Here is a 20,330-nt window from a genome sequence, read left to right on the forward strand (position 1 = left end):
ATGACGTTCTGGAATCCTTCAGTTTGCCAACTGTAATTATTTTTCTGTCATGATAAATTTAAGGTTCTCCTTGAAGGTTTCTGATTTCAGCTGTAATGAAAGATGAAGTGGTTTTCAGTACAGTTGTAGAATTCACTGCTGACCTGATATCATAGGATCATAGAAAACTGAGGTTGAAAGGGGCCTCTGGAGGTCATCTTGTCCATCCCTCTGTTTAAGCAGTGCTGTATCATCATTGTTTCTTCTAAGTAGGAATGGGGCAGAGTGTATCCTCAGCAAGTATGCAGATGACACAAAATGAGAGAGTGATGAATTCACCAGTGGGCTATGTTGCCATCCAGAGGGATCTCAACATATTGGAGAGGTGAGCTGACAAGAATCTCATGAAGGCCAAGAGATATGCAGAGTCCTGCACCTGGAAAGGTACAACCCCTGGCATCAGGACATACTACAAGTTACCTAGATGGAAAGCAGCTCTGCAGAAAAGGACCAGTGGGTCCTGGTGGCCATCAAGTGTAAATGCTTGCTGTTAAGAAGTTTAATGGTATCCAGGGCTACATTAAACAAAGTATTGCCAGCAGGTGAAGAGAAGTTTCCCTTCCTCTCCAATCATCACTGATGAGGCCATATATGAAGTACTGTGTCTAGTGCTGGGTCTCCCAGTATAAGAGAGGAATGGACATACTGGAAGGAGTCCTATGTAGGGCCACAAAAATGGTTAAGGAACTGGAGCCTATCTCCTGTGAGGAAAATCTCAGAAAGCTAAGACTGTTCAGCCTGGAGAAGGCGTGGAGGGATCTTAACAATCAATCTTATCTTTTACAGTATAATGGAGTATAAGGGAGGGTGCAAAGAGGACTGAGCGTGTTTTTTTTTTCAGTGGTGACCAATGCCAGGACATGAGGCAGTGGGCTCTAACTTCAACACAAGAAATTCTGTCTAAACATCACTTCTTTTTATATTGGGTGACAGAGCACTGACCCAAGTTGTTCAGAGATGTTGTAGAATCTTCTCCTTGGAGAATTTCAAAAGCCACTTGAACATGGTCCTGAAGAACCTGCTCTGGGTGAATCAGCTTGAGTAGGAGTTGGACCAGGTAGACTCAGAAGTCTTTGCCAACCTCAGCTATGCTGTGAAGTGAATATGAAGGAGTTCCCTTTCCGTCGAACTCCATATGTTCGCAAAGTGCCCAAACATCAGTGATTAAGTACTAAATAAAGACTCCTCTCTCCATTCTTCTCAAGTACCCAGATTTTGTTCTTTGATTTAATTGACATGAGTATGTGTCTATATCCCATTAGGCTTGTAAGCTGGTGAGGAAGTATGTCTCAGAGAAGAAGGGGAAAAAGACTCATCACAGAATACTCTATCCATGGGTAGAAAACTTCACCTATATCATAGGCATGTTGGGTTTATTTAAGTTATGCATCAAAACGTGACCTGGTCTTGAACACCTCCAGAAATGGGGAGTCCACAAGTTCTCTGAGCAATCTGCTCCAGCGCCTCACCACTCTCTGAGTAAAAAATTTCATCTGAATCTTTCATTTAAATATCCCCTCTTTTACTTTAAAGGCATTCCCCCTTGTTCTGTCATTATCAGACCATGTAAAAAGTCAGTCTCCGGCCTGTATATAAGCTCCCATCAGGTACTGGAATGTGAGATCTTCCTGGGGCCTTCTTTTCCTCAGGATTAACAAGCAAAGTTTTCTCAGCCTTTCTTTATAGGAGAGGTGCTGCAGTCCTCGGATCATCTTTGTGGCCTTCCTCTGGACCTGCTCCAACAACTCCACATCTTGTGCTGGGGGACCTACTCCCGAATGCAGTCGGGTAGAGCAGAGTGGGATAATCAACTCCTCACCCTGCTGGCCATATCTCTTTTGATGCAGGCTGGGATACAGTTGACCTTCTGGGCTCTGAGTGCACACTGCTGGCTCATGTACAACTTTTTGTCCACAAGGAAATCCAAGTCCTTCTCCACAGGGCTGTTCCCAGTGAGTTCTTCTCCCTGTACGCATATCTGAGATTGCTCTTACCCAAGTCGAACCCAACACCTTACATTTGGTCTTGTTCAGTCTCAATAGGTTCTCATGGGCCCTCTTTCCAAGCCTTTCTAGAAGCCACTGCACCACTCAGCTTGGTGCCATAAGCAGACTTGCTGAGAGTGTGCTCAATATCACTATCCAGATCATTGATAAAGAAGTTGAAGAGCACCTGTACCTAGATGGACCTCTGGGGGACATAACTTGTCACTGGTCTCCACTTGGACATAGGTTTAATGACCACAACCATCTGGCTGTGACCTTCCAACCAATTCTTTATCCATCAAAAAGTCCGCCTTTCAAATTCATTTCTTTCCAATTTATAGATAAGGATGTGATGTAGGACCATATCAAAGGCAGAAGTCCAGGTGGATTATATCAGTTGCCTTTCCTTTGTCCACCAATACTGTCACTCCATCATAGAAGGCCACCAGGCTGATCATGCATGATAACATGTCCTTATGCTGTCCTGAATGCATATGCCTTAACACAGCTTCCAGGAGGACCTATTCCATGATCTCCACAAGTACAGATGTGAGACTGACAGGCCTGTAGTTCCCCAGGTCTTTCTTGCTCCCTTTCTTTAGAATGGGAGTGATATTTCTCTTTCTTCTGCCACCAGGAACTTCTCCCAACGGCCATGACTTTTCAGATATGATGGAGAATGGCTTGGCAACTACATCATTCCGTTTCTTTACAACCCTGGGATGCATGTTGTCAGGCCTTATAGACTTGTACAACATCAATCAGTCTCACAGTGGTCTTGAACTTGCTCTATGCTTATAGCAATAGGGATTTTACTCCTGCACCTTCTGCCTGAAGACCGAGTAACTCAAGAGACATTGAGTTATGGGAAGTTAAACTAGCAGTAAAGACTGAGGCAAAGAACTTGTTGAGTACCTCAGCCTTCTCGATGTCTGTGGAAGGCAGTTCTACCTTCTCATTTAATAGAGGAAGTACAATCTTCTTTGCCTTTCTCTTTGACCAATATATATGTAGAATCTCCTGTTATTTTTCACATCTCTCAATAAGTTCAGTTGATCTGCACCTTGGCTTTCCTGATTCCATCTCTGCATGTCTGGACAGCATCCCTATATTCTTCCCAGGCCATTCATCCCCATTTCTACTGCCTGTACATTTTCTTCTTTTCCCTTAATTTGCCAAGCAGGTCCTTACTCAGCCATGTCAGTTTCCCATATCTTCTGCTGTCCTTTGAGAAGTACCCCCCTTTTATCTGTTCTTATGTCCCTAAGGACAGTTTTCCGAAGGATCTCATCCAACAATTCCTTAAACAGATGGAATTTTTATCTTCTGAAGCTCAAGATTCTGACCCTACTTCTGACCAGACCCATGTTCCTTGAGATCACTAACTCAACCACAGCATGGTTGCTGTAGTCCAGATTGCCTCCTATCTGAACCTCTTTAATTATCTCCTCTGTATTGGTGAGAACCAGGTCCAATAACACTTCACCTCTTGTTGGTCCAGGTATTGGACAGACTATGAAGCTATCCTCAGCAGACTCCAGGAGTCTTCTGTATTATTTGCAGCCTGCTGTGTTGCTTTTCCAGCAGACAGCTGGGTGATTGAAATCCCCCATCAGGCTGAGAGGTTATGAGCACGAAATCCATTGTAAATGGTGCAAGAAAGCCCCATCAGCAGGCTCCTCTTGATCAGGCAGCATGTAGTAGACCCTGACCACCAGATGTCCTTTATTGGTCTGGTCCCTAATTTTAACCTAAATGCTCTCAAGCTGAATGTGGCTGTTTCTCAGAGACAGCTCTTCATGGTCTATCCACTTCTTAACATATAGGGCAACTCCTTTGCCCCTCCTGCCCTTTCTATCTCTTCCAAAAAGCTTGTAGGCTTTGATCATCCTATTCCAGTTGTGTGATTCACCCCATCTTGTTTTCGTGATAGCAGGCAGATCATAGTTTTGTAATTGCATCATAGTATTCTGGCTTTATCAGAATTGGTAGCCTCTTATTGATGTCCCACATTTGGACCTCCAGCAGACGGCAGAGCTATCTCAAGAGATTATCTGGACAGCAGTTGGGATCCTCAGTGCATCTCAGTGAGAAGTCCCTATGACAAACATAAAACAAGAATCTGTATGCATGTTTATGTTATGGGTATACATATGCTAAGTCTGAAACTGACTTTTTTAAATTAAATTTTGAATTAAAAAAAAAAAACACCAAATAAACAAACAAACAAACAAAGACCCAATATACTACAGATGGTGTGGAACAACCACACAAAAAAGTGCTATGCCAGTCCAGCCATTACGGAGCTCTAATTCTATGCTTCTTGGTCTGCTCTTTATATGATGAGAAATTTGGTAAGGTTCATTTTGCAGATAGGAAAAAGGGTATAAAACCTTGTGCACAGTACTGTGGGAATTACTAAATGCCTACCTTGTTTTCAAAGACTATAATGAAGAGGCATATGTTGAAAATGCCCATCAGGATCTTAGAGTGCAGTTTCACAAGCACTGCAAACTGGCAGTACTGGTGAAAAATCATTCTTGCCTTGTGTTCATATCTGGTCAGGTATTTCTCCATTATACTGTACTTTCTTTGTACTGATTTAAAGTATTCTTACTGCTGTACTATGAACTATGTTGAGGAACTTACTCAAAATTAACTTCCCTACTAGTGAAATGAAGTTGTTAGCATGAAATTCTCGCTGAGCAGAGAGAAAAGATGTGGAAACTATTTGATACATTGAAGCAGTCAAAGTACATTTTTGTAACTAGGTGTAACTATAACAGTCTCTTTTGTATTTCAGGCTTCTGTAATTTTGTTTCATTACTGCAAATCTATCTTTTTAGTAAGCATGTTCTCTGACTACCTAAGACTGCAAGCCTTTTCCTATTCAGGACCTTTTCCTTCTGGCGTGCAAATGCATATACTTAGCAGCCTACTACTGTTTTCTTAACATGAAAAGATGACATCAGCCCAAGATATAGATATCTTCTTCTTTCCAGATTTCTCCAAGTAGAGATGGAGGGAAGGCCTAAACAGAGACAACCTGATAAGGTATTATTTTTGTACCTGTCCAGCTGTAGTGGTTCTGTGTTCTGCAGTTGACAATAGCAGTATCTTCTAGGTTCTTGTTGTCATTTGACTGGCAAACAGCAAACACCTTGCACTCTTCCAGCAAGAGGGCTCACAGGAATAATGATCTTGTTTACCCTGTGATATGTTTGTTATCTTTTGTTGTTGACATGTTTGAAGGCTCAGGTATTTTTGTCTTTTTGTCACATCACATTATCCTTGTGCCACCAAAGCTGCTTTTCCTCCTTCTTCGGGGATGAAATCATCCCAGTATTTTACTGGATGACCAGAAGTTGCAAAATTTTTTGAAGTAAGCTTTTTAAAATTCTCATTTCTCTTAGGGAAAAATTAATAGGCCCATTTTGAATCCCGTGAAGGTTTTTTAGTGTTCTCTGGATTCATATACTCCTGCAGTTAGAAGAACTGATGAAGCAGACCAGGTCTTGGGGAGGTCTTCTTTTCCTTTCCTCTTGTTTATTCGCCTGTCGTGCAATTCTTGTTAATGAGCACACAAAATTATTCTATTTTATCCAAAAGAATCCCAAATGGCCAAGAGCATGGCAGATATCTTAATAACTCAGTAACTTCTCAGGCAAACTGCCAACTTTCTTTGTGTCTTCTATTTTCCCTTGGACTTATGGAAGACAGTAATTGCTTTTGCAGAGTCCAGACCTCTTTTCAGACTGCCTTAAATGTTATAGAAACTGCTTTAGTGACTTCTCAGATTTGTACCTACCTATACAAATATACATAGGTCATCTCAGCTTTGGGTTATTTTGTCACCATTGAGTCACAGTCTTCAGTATTATCCATAAAGCATTTTGATAGTTCATCTCTAACTTTGGAACAGCTAAAAATAAATGTTGTGTGTTGAAGGATTGAAGGACTCTGATTCTGCCATCTGCTGCCTAGGTGTTTTTACAGAGAAAGAAAATTATGGAAGAAGAAAAGTCACAAGGAAGAAGTTAGAGTTTTTGTTCATACTTTTGACCTAGGCATACACTCAAAATCAGGGTAGGAATCCACAATGGCTTTGGTAACAATTCAATTATTTTGAGACCTTCATTAATGCTACTGCTTGTTACTGTGGAAAAGATTGTACCCCATTGTGCAGCTCTGTCAGGTTATGGTCAGCTGAATAGCTAATAGCCTGGTTCCCATAGCAACTGAGATCCTAATATGTCAGGCCTGCTGAGGTCTGGCCCTGAATTCTCATCAAAAAGAATTTGGTTTTCTAGTCTTTGCAGCTCATTCTCATTTCTGGTTGCAGCTAACTTCAGACTTCTGTTCATTTTCTTTTTTTTAATGGCTTCTGGTCCTGAATTTTTGTCAGTATTGTGCCATCTTTTCCTTAACAGCTTGTCTTGGGCATACACTAGCATCTGACTTCTATGATTTATGGACTTCCCTGATGTTAGTCTTCATCTTAGTCATTTGAGCATACTCTTGTTTTGTTCCTTGAATCTTTGTTGTGTGTGTGTGTGTGTGTGTGTCAAGGAGGAACTGAGGTCAATGGTATCTCTGGTACTTCAAAAAAGTTCAATAGTTTCATTTTTACATCCAGAATCAGGGGAGTAACTGTAGTCTTAATTAGTCCTTTTTCAAAGATGGAACTGATTTATGCCTGTTTACTTCAAGATGCATACATTCATGTAGATGTCAGAGTATATAACTAGTATATCACTATCTCTTATTTCACAGCTAGTCAGTACTATTACTAATATAAAATTTGTTTTAATTTTTTCCACAGCAAAAGAAGATCTCACAGCTGTATTTGGAGAGGTTGCAATCCAACAGATACAGAACAGACTTTCTGTATTTTCTAGGCAGAAGGCTAAAGAAGGAGCTATCAGACTAGCCAGCTGTACAGCAACTGATTTTGATCAAATGACAGTTTGCTCCCATGGAGTTCTTATTAATTAGTTGTGTCCAGAGTAGTCTTTTCATAGAACACCTTCCAGATCATGGAAATTCTGACTGTACAATTGACACTTAACTGACTGTCTCAGCGCGTAAAATTTCTGTGTTGTGTGCAGGTTTGTTATTACACAATACTTCCTGTGATGCAATTCCTGAATCTTTCAATCCTGATTACTGACTGCACAATACCTAGCTGTCTTCTCAGATTTCCAGTGACTCCTTTACTTGAATTTGAGATTTCTCCTGATTTCCATGGCCCTGAGGCATAAGGAAGCACTGATAATTCTGCCCATTGTAGTGTAGCTGAGATGATTTTTGTTTGGGATTTCTTTATTTGGTTTTATTATGTTTTATTTATTCTTACTTTGCTTTACTGAGGAGGACTCTCACCTTACCTTCTAGCCTAGAAATACCACTTTAATCTCACCATATCCTTCTGGGTTGGAGACTTAACATTGGAATGTACTACTACTACCACTTTCAACAGAAGTTCTCACTAGCAGGGAAAGATTATGATACTGTTCTGATTAAATCCAAAGATAATTGGATCTCCTGCATGACATTCTCATTGATCTCTCTGTCCTGCTTACACCTCAAACACAATAACTTATGACCATTTGTTAAAGTGTTAATTCAGTCTCTTTATTTGATCAGAGTTTGTTTCAGAGTCATACAATCATAGAATCCTTTGTTGGAAGGGATCTTCAAAGGCCAGTAAGTCCAGCTCCTCTGCAATGAACAGGGACATGCACAGCTTAATCATGGCCAGGGACTGGTCCATGTGTAGTGGCCAACTCCAGAACTGTCTATGAATGGTTTTCATTCATAGATGATTATTAACCTCTGCTAGGAAGGTGAGAAAGATCTAAGTATTTCTGGATGATTCCACCTATACAGAGTTCTATTTGTGCTAGAGATTTCCATTCATTTCACTTGTCTGTAGATTTTAACCTCTGTTGATACAACCAGGCCTATGACCATATACCTGGAAGAAATATATGGCTGCAGTCACTTCTGTATAGACCCTGTAAAAATGTTTGCATTACAGTTCAATGCTAGAGGGACGAAGTTTAATTGCATTCTGTTTGAGGTACGCTCCACTGAAGTTGAAGCAATGCTAGTGTTAGTTAGTTTTAGAACATCCTCTACCTGCAAAGTAGTTTCCTGGAATTCTGGCTCCGTCCTCACTGAGCTGTACATGCTCATAGAGAACAACGATAGGGTATGTTGTATCTGATGTGTTGACCCTGCCATTACTGCTTGTATGGAAAATTTCCATAACTACATCCAGTTATGCTTAGTGTTATGCAGAGTATAAATGGGTACAGGGAAAAATCTATCAAATATAGGAATTTGTTTACAATAAACTGGAGTCATTCAAAACCTGTTGTTCGATGTTCTCATTCTACTTCTTCTCAGAAGTACTCTACTGGTAGTGGATGAACTTCTATACTCATGCACTGATTACCAAGGAGGCTGCAAGGCAAGCGTTAGCATGTCTTCGAGCATGCCACTGCTACTTAAATCAAAAACAAACCAGTCCTGAGTTTACAGGTTGTAAAAACTTTGGTATACTTTCTGGAAAGCATGTTGGGAATAATGCATTTTGAATTCCTGTTTTCAGGAGCACCAGAACTTTTATTCCAGTGATGTGTCCTTGGGCTACTTGATACTTTCTGTGAAGTATGAACAGTCTGAGAAACAGGAAAATCTACGCTTGTTGCTGAGGTAACAGTGTCTTCTGTAGTAGTATGTGTTACTGTGATGTGTCTCTCATCTTACCTTGTACTTTCTCTGCATAGATGTGGGTGTGAATCTCATGTCTCTCTCTTAGAGAAGCTTGTAAAGAAAGCTTTGAGCCTTCATTTCTTGCCTTCCTCTGACTTTCTTCTAGTAATTTCCTTCAGAAAGCTGAAGCATTTGCAGGCACATCCTTACAGTTCTTCTGAGAAAATTATTTGTTCCGCCTTCAAAAATAAACTTCTGTTAATTCTGTTTACTTAAAGATGTGAGCACTCTTGAAGGAGGGAATGTGCCTTTCCTAGTTGAGAGCAGACTAGCTCAGGCCTATCTTTGGGCTTTGTACTTGAGACTAAATCCCACTTGAAGGTGAGCTAGGACATCTCTTAACTTCCCAGGACAGCCTCTGATGTGCCAGTGTGCCTCCTTTATGGCTTTAACAAAGCCCAGAGAGCTGCTGAATAAACTAGAGGAAGAATAGAGATGGATCTTGTGTAGATGAGAAGCATGCAGCACAAAAGCTATTTCCTACTCTGTTGACTGAGACCACTTTTGGTAGGCAGTATGCTACTTGAAGAAACTGACATACCATTGCTGCTTGTCATCTCTCATTCAGTACCAAGGGAAAACGTGGGTAGGAATCAACTACAAGACTGCCACTGTGACCATTGTATGTGGAGAACACTTCAGAGCAAGAATCTTCTAGGGGAAAAATTGAGAGCATACTCATGAGCTGAACCAGGGAATGTTTATCTGAACCTAGAAACCTTCCTACACTGAAAAGACTGGTGAAGGGTATTTATTTCTCAGTTAAGATATCCTACTATATGCAGCACCTTTGCCTAGTAACTTGTTTATATTGGTGGAAGAGGTCTCTGACAGCCAAATCTTACTTCTTCCCTAGAAAGACACCTCTTTTTTAATATATATATGGAAAAAGGAAGGTTTTGTATGTTAAAGAGCATCTGATTCCAACCCCCTGCTGTTGACAAGGTCACCTCTCACAAGATCAGATTGCCCAGAACCCTGTCCAACCTGGCCTTGAACACTTCCAGAGATCAGGCATCCACAATTTCTCTGGCAAGCCTATGCCAGTGTCACAAGAATTTTCTCCTTATGTATGATCTAAATCTTGATTCTTTCAGTCTGAAGCCATTACTTGTAACACTACAGGCCTTGGTGAAGAGTCTTTAAATATTCTTCATATATGCCCCCTTTAAGTACTGAAAGGTCACAATGTGATTTTTCTGGAGCTTTTTCTTCTCCAGGCTGAACAACTCCAAGCCTCTCATCCTGTCTTCATAGGACAGGTGCTCCAGCCTTCTGATTGTTTTCATGGCACACCTTTGGACTTGCTCTGACAGGCCCATGTCTTTCTTGAGCTTGCCTGTTTTGTCTTTCTCTGCTTCTCAGAACAAGTGATGAGTAGGAAGTACCCCTTTGTTTTCAGTGATTTTATGCATTACGGTTAAAATGATTCCTCTGGAATTAACTGTTTTAAGAACAATCTGAAGGGATGGCTACTGTTTATTTAAAGAGCCGGTATTGCACCTGCCTCTTTCAACATTCACTTTAATGTGTGGTTTTTTTTTATTTCAGGACACGAACTGGTACCAAACATGATCTGATCCCCATTTCCTGTCTGAATGAATTTCCCAATGCTGTCCAGATGGCAAAGGTGAGATTCTTGCTTGCCTTCTCACTCTTACATCATGAGTCGGTCTCTTTTTCATTCTATCCTAGTTACTTTCACGTTACTGTCCTGCCACTTCTCTCTTTTCTACTTTTTCACACTACTACTTTCATACACTTCTCCTTTCACTCTTCCATTTAGCTCCTCTTCTTTCTTTTCTAATGTTACCTCAGCTTTTTCTCTTGAAAGGAGTCTTGTCAGATAATTATGAGTGTCCATGTTTGGTTGCTTGCAGCAATCTAGAGCACATGATAATCACACTTTTATTTCCCTCTCTGTCTCTCAACAGCTACTGTGTGAAGATGTGAATGTTGAACGCTTCTTTCCTGTCCTCTATCCCAAGGTATAAATTTCTGATTCTATGTACCTTTTCATCAAGAGCTGGCTAATTAAGTGCAATTTATAATTTGTATTTTCATTTTCACAGGCTTCACAGCTTATCGTAGCATTTGATGAACATGTTATAAGCAATAACTTCAAATTTGGGGTAATCTACCAGAAACCTGGACAGGTAAGGTAGTTCAGATCCTACCATCCTCAAGACAAAACAGAAAGAGTCAGTTCTCTTAGATTAAATGTAATAACAAGGTCTGCAGTGTGGAAAGTATGGTATACTGGAAAATAGAGACTTCTTAAACAGAAAGGACACAATCTTGCCTTATAATGACTTTATTTCCTTTGTGCAGGTCCTCAAAGCTGATTGAACTGTGTTTTTGCCTAATCTTTGTACTGTTTTTGCTTTTCTCTTTTCCTTTTGAAGACAACTGAAGAAGAAGTCTTCAGTAACACAGAAGAGAGTCTGGGTTTCCTGGAGTTCTTAGATTTCCTTGGTGACAAGATTCAGCTGCAGGATTTCCGTGGGTGTGTAACAAGCATGTTTTAAAAGTCAGGATGGGTTAGGGAACGCAGAAGGTTCAGTGATTTGATCTCTGATAGGAGAAATATCTCTTAGCCTGTAACTTGGGCAGACTGAAGGCTTTAAACAAGGATTGATGGGAGAGGGAGATTCCATCAGGGATACTGGGGTCAAGCTAAAGGAATGTAAGTCATCATCAGAGGATGACAAGGCTGATAGCAGCATCTGCCACTCCAAAGGGCACCTCAGGTTCAGGAGCACATTGGAAATGCTTGTATACCAATGCATACAGTTTGAGGAAATGGGAGCTTTGGTCCATTCCTGGAGTAATGCTATCTTTGGTATTAGTGAGATGTGGTGGGTTGAGTCCTAAATACGGAGTGCTGGGATGGAGGGTGGAGAAGCCCAACATGCTTTTGTCAACCATCCTGGCTGGTAATCTGTTGGAGTTTAGGCCTCAGCTAAAAATTTTCATTTAGAGATCTTGGAGTATTTCAACACGTCACCCAGGATCATTAAAGAAAATGTTTATTTTGACTGTATAAATGCAAGCTTGTTTTGTTTATTAAAACAGTCACAGGGAGAAAAGAAGGTTGCGGGGTGACCTAATTGCAGACTTTCAGTGCATCAAGGGAGCCTGTAAACAATATATTGTATCATTATAATCTGTTTTGCCTAACTCTCTTGTTTATTTTGTAATTGTAACATCTTAATATTCATTGATTATACACGGGTCAACTCTTTGAAAGGGTAGCTAACAGCAGGACAAGGGGAAATGGTTTTAAGTGGAAGGAGGGAAGATTTAGGTTGGGGAAGTTCTTTACTACGAGGTGCTGGAACAGGCTGCCCAGAGAGGTTATGGGTACCCTGTTCCTGGAGGTGTTCAAGGCCAGGTTGGATGAGATCCTGGGCAGCCAGGTCTAGTATTAAGTGGGGAGGCTGGTGGCCCTGCTTGTGGCAGGGGGGATTGGAAATTCGTGACTCTTGAGATCTCTTCTAACCTGGGCCATTCTGTGATTCTGTGGCTCTGCCACAGCTACTTTCTGCAGTTCTAAAATATGGATTCTGTTTCCTCAGAAGAATGCTAAACCAAGTAGATCGTTTGAGGATCTCTGGTTTAGCTTCACCGATTTAACAAGAAAGGTTGTTCATTGGTAGAAACATTTTGCAGCTTTGATTATTGCATTCGTTTTTGGAAGATGAGTTACTACACTGCTGCTGATTTCTTTAAAGTTACCTTTGATATTATTGATGCATAAGCTAGCGTTACTGATATCTTCTTTGTTCTCTCCACTTTTTCATCTGTGTCCTGCCCAACCTATTGTGTGGTGTGGATTTATTCAGGTTCCGGGGAGGTTTGGATGTCATTAGAGGTCAAACAGGCACTGAATCCGTTTATACAAATTTCCGGGGCAAAGAGATCATGTTTCATGTGTCTACAAAACTGCCCTTCGCAGAAGGAGATTCCCAACAGGTATTTGTGAGGAGAACTAAGGAATGCAAGCGTGGGTAAGAGGGGAGGGGTATTTATTGAGGAGTTAATTAGGGAGAACTGCATGATATTGGGAAGTATGGCAGGAGAAATGGTGAAAGTAGTGATGGGGTTTTTACTAGAGAAGATGGGCTGGAGAAGCTAAACAGACTGGTGTTTTAGGCCCTATTATATTGTTCTACTCTTTTTCACCTCCACGTTTTTTTAACTTTTTACTCTTCAGCTTCAGCGGAAGCGTCACATTGGGAACGACATTGTAGCCATCATCTTCCAGGATGAAAGCACACCTTTTGTGCCTGATATGATTGCTTCTAATTTCCTACATGCATACGTGGTAGTTCAGCTCACTCACAGCAGTTGTGGGGAGACCCTCTACAAGGTAAATGGAGCCAGCAGATTCTTCTGTGGTGATGTATTGACTTCAACCCTTGAAGCGAAAACCTGTTTGTGGGCTTCTGGGAGAGGTACAAGATTGGCCATGTGTCCTCCAAACAGCTTTGCTTGCTTTGTCAGTAAATGCTAACAACATTCTCAGTGAAAAGCTCTCCTTCCCCTTTACCTACACTTTGATCTCTGACTAGGAGTCTCAATCCTGCTATACTATTCTCTATTCTGTAGGTTTGCAGAGGTCTGATTAAGAACTAAGACTGAGAATAATCAAGATTCTGGAACGCAAATGTTTTACTGAACAGAGTCCAGGAATGCTTATTATCTCTACCTAGCAAATAGAATGTAAAAAAAAAGCAAAACTATGTACTTGTGTGTTTTCTAGTGTAGCTGATAGATTTATAAAGCTTAGCACTTGGGATTTAAATTCAGATAAGTTTTGTATTAGATAAAATTTCAGATAAAATATCAGAGCACAAAGAGCAAGTGATCACATTTTGGGTAATCTTTTTCTTTCATTGAAAGAAAGAGGTTTTCTTGCATTATCAAGAAAAGCTCATTTACCTAACTTTGTGTGATGCTTAGTAATAGATCATAGCACAGAGCTTGCTTATCCTGAAACTGTATGTCAAGTAGAGCTCGCTGGCCTGTTCTGTGGACTTCTAACCAGCTGCATCTACTTTTGTGGATCCTGGAGCCAATGCTCATCTGAAAGTGAAGTGCTACATCTTAAGGTCCTCTATTTGACAGGAGCCCTGCTAGAACAAAGATTCTATACCCATAGCCTCTTGCCAGAACAATTTATTGCATGTCTGTATATGGATATCTCTATGACTTTAAATTCAACTTTCAATCATGATGAGAAATCAGGGCACATTATTTTGCGTTCCGTGATGGATTTTCCTTTATAGAAACATTTTAATCGATGTGCTGTGTCTCATTTTATGTAAAAATTCTAATTTGGTGATAATGAGTTCTTAAGCCTTTTAGGTCTACAAGAGTGGCAAGAATGTCAAAATTGTAACAGGATCTCCATCTCGTCTTCCACAAAAAGAGTGATAGTGTTGGAATAACAACAATATTTTGTTTTATATGTTGTGGACATGTGAGTCTGTCATGAGAAAATAGCTGCCTGATGATCAGGGGCTTGAGGTTCTAATTGTCTTACTGTTCATCTTACAGGGCACATAAATTCACTGCATTTTTTCTTTTAAGAAAACAGCTGGGGAAGCTTGTCTTTCTCTTCCCAGTATTGTTTTTGCCTATGTGCAACAGCATTATTTTTGGCACAGTAGTAAGGTTGCCTGTATCATTTCATTAAAAAAAAATAAATAAATAACCCCAGCCATGACTCTGGGGCTACTGCTGTTTAATATAAGGGCTTTTCCAAAGGAATTTTAAATAATTCTTCCTTGAGAGGCTCTAGTGTCTAATGCTTAAATTTGAATTTTGATGATATTTATTTGAATCAGTTTTTACAAACAGAAGATTAAGAATGCAGAGCAGGATTTTGGTCTGTTGGGAGGGAGAGGGAGGCCTTGTAACTAGGGCAGCTGGCCAATAGTGTGAGAAATCTGAGCTAAATTTAGGGCCTCTTTCCCTAGTCTCAATAAATTCACACAACTTTGTGAGGTGCTCTGTGACATTTACAATGGGGTGTTATTTTGAGGCAGTTGCTGTAAAGATGCACTGCTGTTGTTCCTTGTTGTATGAAATGGAAAAGAATAATACTGTTCCTTGTTCCATCTCAAACATGAAGAAAAAAGTAACTGAAGTATCTGGTGAGATAGCTACATATACATGGTAAGTATTATGAAGAACAAAGTGGCAGTATTTGAAAAAATGTACTTGCATTACGATTTTTTGGCATTGGGATGTGAGGTAGGAGCATGCTTTAAAAAAAAAAATCATAGATGCACTTATCTCTTGCTGGGAAACTGCTTCTGTGTGCTTATTATGTGTCTAAGAGAAGTAGTGTCACTGTACTGGGATACTCCCTTATATTCCCCTTAGTGTGCAGTATATATCTACTGAGAAGTCTGGTTAAAAAAAAAAAAAAAGTTAGTATTAACATTTGGTTTGTCTGGTGGAGGTAAATCTTGCAGGCTGAATAGAAGCATCTTTTTTCTGCTCTAAATACACTGGTTATTGTTAATATATATTTATTATTAAGAACACTTTAAAATGTAAGGTTTAGCAAGGTGTTTTGCTTTTGCTTTATGATTTTCTGGGAGGTAAAAGAGCATTGGAAGATAAAATTGCCAAGCTGCATTTTAAAGGTTGTGGCAGTCTTGGTGAAGTTTCTGCTGATTGGAAAAGGAGAAACAAAAATCCCATTTTCAAGAAGGGAAAAAAAGAAGATCCAGGGAACTACCAGCCAGTCATTCTCACCTCTGCACCTGGCAGGATCATGGAGCACATCCTCCTGAAGACCCTACTAAGGCAGTTGGAAAATTAAGATGAATTGATTGGTGGCAACCAACATGAATTTACCGAGGGCAAATTATGCCTGACGTACTTGGAGGCCTTCTGTAATGGAGTTACAGCATCAGTGAACAAAGGTAGAGCAACTGATGTCATCTACCTGACTTGTGCAAAGCGTTTGACACTGTTCCACATGACATCCTGGTTGCCAAATTTGGGAAGAAATGATTTGATGGATGGATGACTCGCTAGATAAGGAATTGGCTGGATGGTTGCACTCAAAGACCTGCGATTAATGGCTTGGTGTTTAAGTGGAGACTGGTGATGAGTATTCCTTTTTTTTCCAGGAATTGATGCTGGGACTGGTGCTGTTTAACATCTTTGAGGCAACATGGACAGTGGGATTGAGTGTAGTTCCCACAGTGCAGAAAACAGTAAGCTGATTGATGCAGTTGACACACTAGATGGAAGGGGTGCTATCCAAAGGGGCCTGGACAGGCTGCAGAGGTGGGCCTATGCCAATTTTGTGAAGTTCAAGGCCAAATGCAAGATACTGCATCTGAGTTAAAGCAATCCCAAGCCCAAATATAGGCTGGGTGGAGAATGGCTTGAGAGAAACCCTGAGGAGAAGCATTTGGGGAAGTAGGCTGATAAAAGACTCAACATTAGCTGGCGATGTACACTTGCAGCCCTGAAGGATAACCATATACTGGGTTGCATCAAGAGAAGTGTGACCATCCGACTGAGCAAGGTGATTCTCTCCCTCTACTCGGCTCCTGTGAGACCCCACCTTGAACACTGCATCCAGTTCTGTTGCCCCAACACAGGAAGAACATTGAGCTGTTGGAGAGGGTCCAGAGGAGGGCCACGAAGCCTGGAAAAGGGAAGGCTTTGGGGAGACCCAGTAGCGGCCTTCCAGTACCTGAAGGGAGCTTGCAAAGAGAACTGGGGAGGGACTTTTTATAAGGGCAGGTAGCTTCAAGATGAGAGGAAATGGCTTTAAATTGGAAGAGGGTAGATTTAAACTAGCTATTAGGAAGAAATTATTTACTCTGAGGGTGGTGAAATGCTGAAACATGTTGCCCAGTGTCGTTGTGGATGCCTCCTCCTTGGAGGCATACAAGGCCAGGCTGCATGGGGCTCTGAGCAACTTGGTTTAGAGGAAGGAGTCCCTGCCTATATCAGGGGGGCTGGAACTAGATGATCTTAAAGGTCCAACTTGAGTAATTCTATAATTCTATAGTCCGTTCACTGAGGTCAGGAATTGACAGGTACCTTTGGAAAATGTAAATGATTCAGAAGGAAGGATACAGTAGTATCTCTGATGTATACATTGCGATGTACATGTGTGCAAACACAGAAGTTTGAAATCTCTAATAGTCTCAATTGTGTTATGGTTTCTAATACTGATTTCATTCCCTTGTACTGTTTCAGGTTTCAGTCACAGCACGAGATGATGTGCCCTTCTTTGGACCTTCTCTACCAAATCCAGCCATATTTAGAAAGGTTTGTTTCTCTGATGTAGTGTTAGATGGCAGGGGAAAATATTACACATCCTTTTATTTACAGTCACTGTTGTATTGTCAGTCTGGCTAGATGGCTTTGGAAGTCTAAGGAGTAGTAAGGTAGAGCTTTTATCACCTAATGTTCCTAATGCTGTCTTCATCTCCAGTCGGATTTTCATCTTGTTTTGTAGAGTACAGAGTTTCGTGAATTCCTTCTGGTCAAGCTCATCAATGCTGAATACAGCTGCTATCGAGCTGAAAAATTTGCTAAATTAAAGGTGGGACGATTACCTGTTTGTTTCCATTAAAAAATATAATACTGTATTGCTGCAAGATTAAGAAAATACAAGATAATTTTTTACTGTCTTCTATTTCTAATTTTCTGATGTTTAAACGTGACTATTCTTAGCCATGTGAATCCTTCCTTTGTATTTTACAACTGGCATGGTAGGGTATGAACAGATACGTTCTAATGTCATTGTTTAATCCTCAAGTAAGAGTTTGTATATGATGCACAGATACTTCTGTAGGAAATTCTGTATTAGTTGAGACTCAGTATTGCATTTCAGGGTACATGTTAAGAGTTTTGTTCAAAGTCCCAAAATTCTGTTCCAAGATCTGCTGCTTGCGTGATCTAAGAAAAAACTGCCCTCCACCCATGCCTCATTTTCATCACCTGTAAAACCTAGTGTCTGTTATGACTTGATTTAAAAGGAGTTTAAAGGGGCTATCTACAACTATAAATTCCATATTTACATAGCTGAAATCAGTCAATGTTTAAATTAATTTTCATGATATTTTTTGTTTTTAAAATGAGGACAAGAGATACAGCAGTAACAGCACCCTTCTACACTCTCCCCATTATAGCTGTGTTTTCATTCCCGATGTTGATGTAGGAGAGAACACGAAGTGCCCTCTTGGAGAGTCTTTTTGAGGAGCTGCAGTTTCGCAGCCGCTGTATGATGGGATTGCCCATAGAAGAAGATGACAAGACAGAGAATGGCAGTGGGGGCTTCTTTGAGAATTTCAAGGTGGGTCAAGGTTGATTGAAGAAGTTCCTTATCAGTTGTCCATTTTTTTCTTTTTTATTTAAGGATCACTGTGTTCCATCAGGAATATTGACCCTAGCAATAAGCTGTGCAGCAGATTAAATGGAAAGGAAGACTTTTCTTGTAGCAGTGTTACTTTAGAGCATCTTCCACTGTGCTTTATTGTATCATTCAAAAATACACATTTTTCCAGTTCGTGTACATCTTTCTGTGGAGCTAAAACTTGGTCTTTGATAGAATTCTATACTGTCCCTAGGACATCAGACTCTTTCTTTATGTGTCATGCTGGTGTCTAGTGTCAGACGGGGTTTCGTTCCTTGACTTGTTGGAAAGGGTGTAGGTGCTTACAGGAGGAACTGCAATAACTAGTAGAAAGCAGCTTTAATTTCTCACAGTAGACTCCTTCCAGTTCATTTTCATTATGGCTGAAAGAATAGCAGGAGCCACCGCAAGAGTTTCCAACACAACTTAGCATGTATTGTTTAAAAAATACTGATGCTTTACTTTCCCTCTAAATCCAGAGTTAATATCTTGTTGTTCAGCTTAGATTTCTTTCATTTTAAAAGTCAGGATCAGGTGACAACTTACTTGTAAAAGTGCAAGGATCAAGACAATAAGTGGAAGCAAAGTTTTTGAACAAACAGGAGAAATTAATTTTGAGCTGCTTATATAGGAAAAATCTTGCGTCACTTTCCTTTCTCTCACTTTCCCATTTCTGTGTCACCAATTTCTTTGTCTTAACAAGAGACTTAGTAAGAAAGCTTTTCTTTAGATGAACTCCCCTTGTTTTGTCTGGTGGGCTGATTGGTGTTATTAAGGATGGTGAAACTAAGCCAGTCACGTGTAACTACTAAGTATATGTGTAGCTTTGGTCAGATCTTGGATGGTTTGTTGAGTTTTATTAATATGTACAGTCAATCTACCCTCCTCTTGCCACTAACCAGGAGTTTCATAACCACCTACATCTTAAAGTAATTATTCCAAAAATGTCCTTTTCTGACTTATAGCAGGTACTATGATTTACAGATCATTGTATACAAACAACCTTTGCAAAGGGTTGGAAAAGACTGAGAAATATCAGAAAATGTTTTTTTCAAATGCTGCATATTTTCAAATAGCTGTTCTCACCTTCATGCATGATCTTATAGTCTCCAGTTTTGTGTTTTGTAGCTTATACTGGGCAAGACTGCATTAGATGATGCTGTCTTACTCAGGAAGCTGGGATACTGTGAGGGAATCTCTACTGCAATATAAAAAATGAAATAAAAGCAGAGAGTATATTTGAGGAAGAGTTCTTTACTAGCAGTGAATTCCATAAATCAGCCAGAACAGCAACAAAAGGGTTATACGTAAGATGCTGCCTTTGAGGAGTTAGGATTTCTGTCTTTCTGGTGTTGGTCTGTCCCAGCTTTCTAGCCTTGCTGTGGTGACTTTCATAGTGCCCTACTGTGTGCATGTCTGTATGTGTATCTGTGCTTGTCTGTTTCCCTGCCTCCCTTTTGTTTAGCGGGTGATCAGAGGCCGCAGCCAGAGCCTGGATACCATGGGGATATCTATGAGAAAGCAGCAGCCAGCCACCATGCCCAGCCGCCCGATGACAGCTGGCCTTGCTCTGAGCCAGAGTGTTGCCGAGGGCCCTAAGGCCATTGCTGCGGTAAGGTATTAGGGTGGACCGTAAAAAGAAATCTGGCATACCCTTGTGACCCACCTGTACATACTGTTTCTCTTTCACTAGTAGTTTGTCCTGCTGCCCTTCTGTTAATCTCTTTCTGTTGTATCTTTCCATTTCACAAGTGGTGAAAACATGTGTTGCAGTCTTTTTTGTCTGTGCCTATCTCTAGCACCAGTTCATCTGTAAACTAGAGCTAAGATTGATGGAGACTGGAAGAAGAAAACAAAACATGACTCCGCATCAAACAGTTATCTCTGTTGTCCTATATTAGATCCTGTGGGTTGTCATAACTTTAAAAACAAATGCTTGCACTGTGCTTTCACCAAAATGGTACTGTACTACTGTATGACTAGATCTGAAAACATTAGGACACTAATTTTTCCATTATTTTTTCAATTTCACCAGTCACTTATTTTTTTCTCTAAAACAAACAGATGGGCAATGTTTACTCAAAATACTCCTTTGCTGTAGATAGAATTTTCAGATTTGGAACAAA

General features: G+C 40.4%; 1 protein-coding gene across 10 annotated transcripts in view; it reads left to right on the plus strand.

Moving 5' to 3' along the window:
• LOC128089919 (rap1 GTPase-activating protein 1-like) overlaps positions 1-20,330 on the plus strand; it is a 53,330-nt gene that overhangs the window by 25,219 nt on the left and 7,781 nt on the right. For 8 of the 10 annotated variants that reach the window (XM_052701797.1, XM_052701798.1, XM_052701792.1 and 5 more), the window contains 11 exons: positions 8,641-8,744; positions 10,356-10,434; positions 10,739-10,792; positions 10,877-10,960; positions 11,210-11,310; positions 12,650-12,779; positions 13,021-13,176; positions 17,043-17,114; positions 17,305-17,391; positions 18,010-18,144; positions 19,670-19,816. In XM_052701797.1, the coding sequence (XP_052557757.1) occupies positions 8,641-8,744; positions 10,356-10,434; positions 10,739-10,792; positions 10,877-10,960; positions 11,210-11,310; positions 12,650-12,779; positions 13,021-13,176; positions 17,043-17,114; positions 17,305-17,391; positions 18,010-18,144; positions 19,670-19,816 (1,149 nt within the window). The remainder of the gene's footprint in view (positions 1-8,640; positions 8,745-10,355; positions 10,435-10,738; positions 10,793-10,876; positions 10,961-11,209; positions 11,311-12,649; positions 12,780-13,020; positions 13,177-17,042; positions 17,115-17,304; positions 17,392-18,009; positions 18,145-19,669; positions 19,817-20,330) is intronic. The other 2 variants (XR_008210717.1, XM_052701795.1) reach the window with 1 other exon arrangement.

Source organism: Tympanuchus pallidicinctus, unplaced genomic scaffold (genome assembly GCF_026119805.1).
Source record: "Tympanuchus pallidicinctus isolate F22 unplaced genomic scaffold, pur_lepc_1.0 scaffold40, whole genome shotgun sequence".
Lineage (NCBI taxonomy): Eukaryota > Metazoa > Chordata > Aves > Galliformes > Phasianidae > Tympanuchus > Tympanuchus pallidicinctus.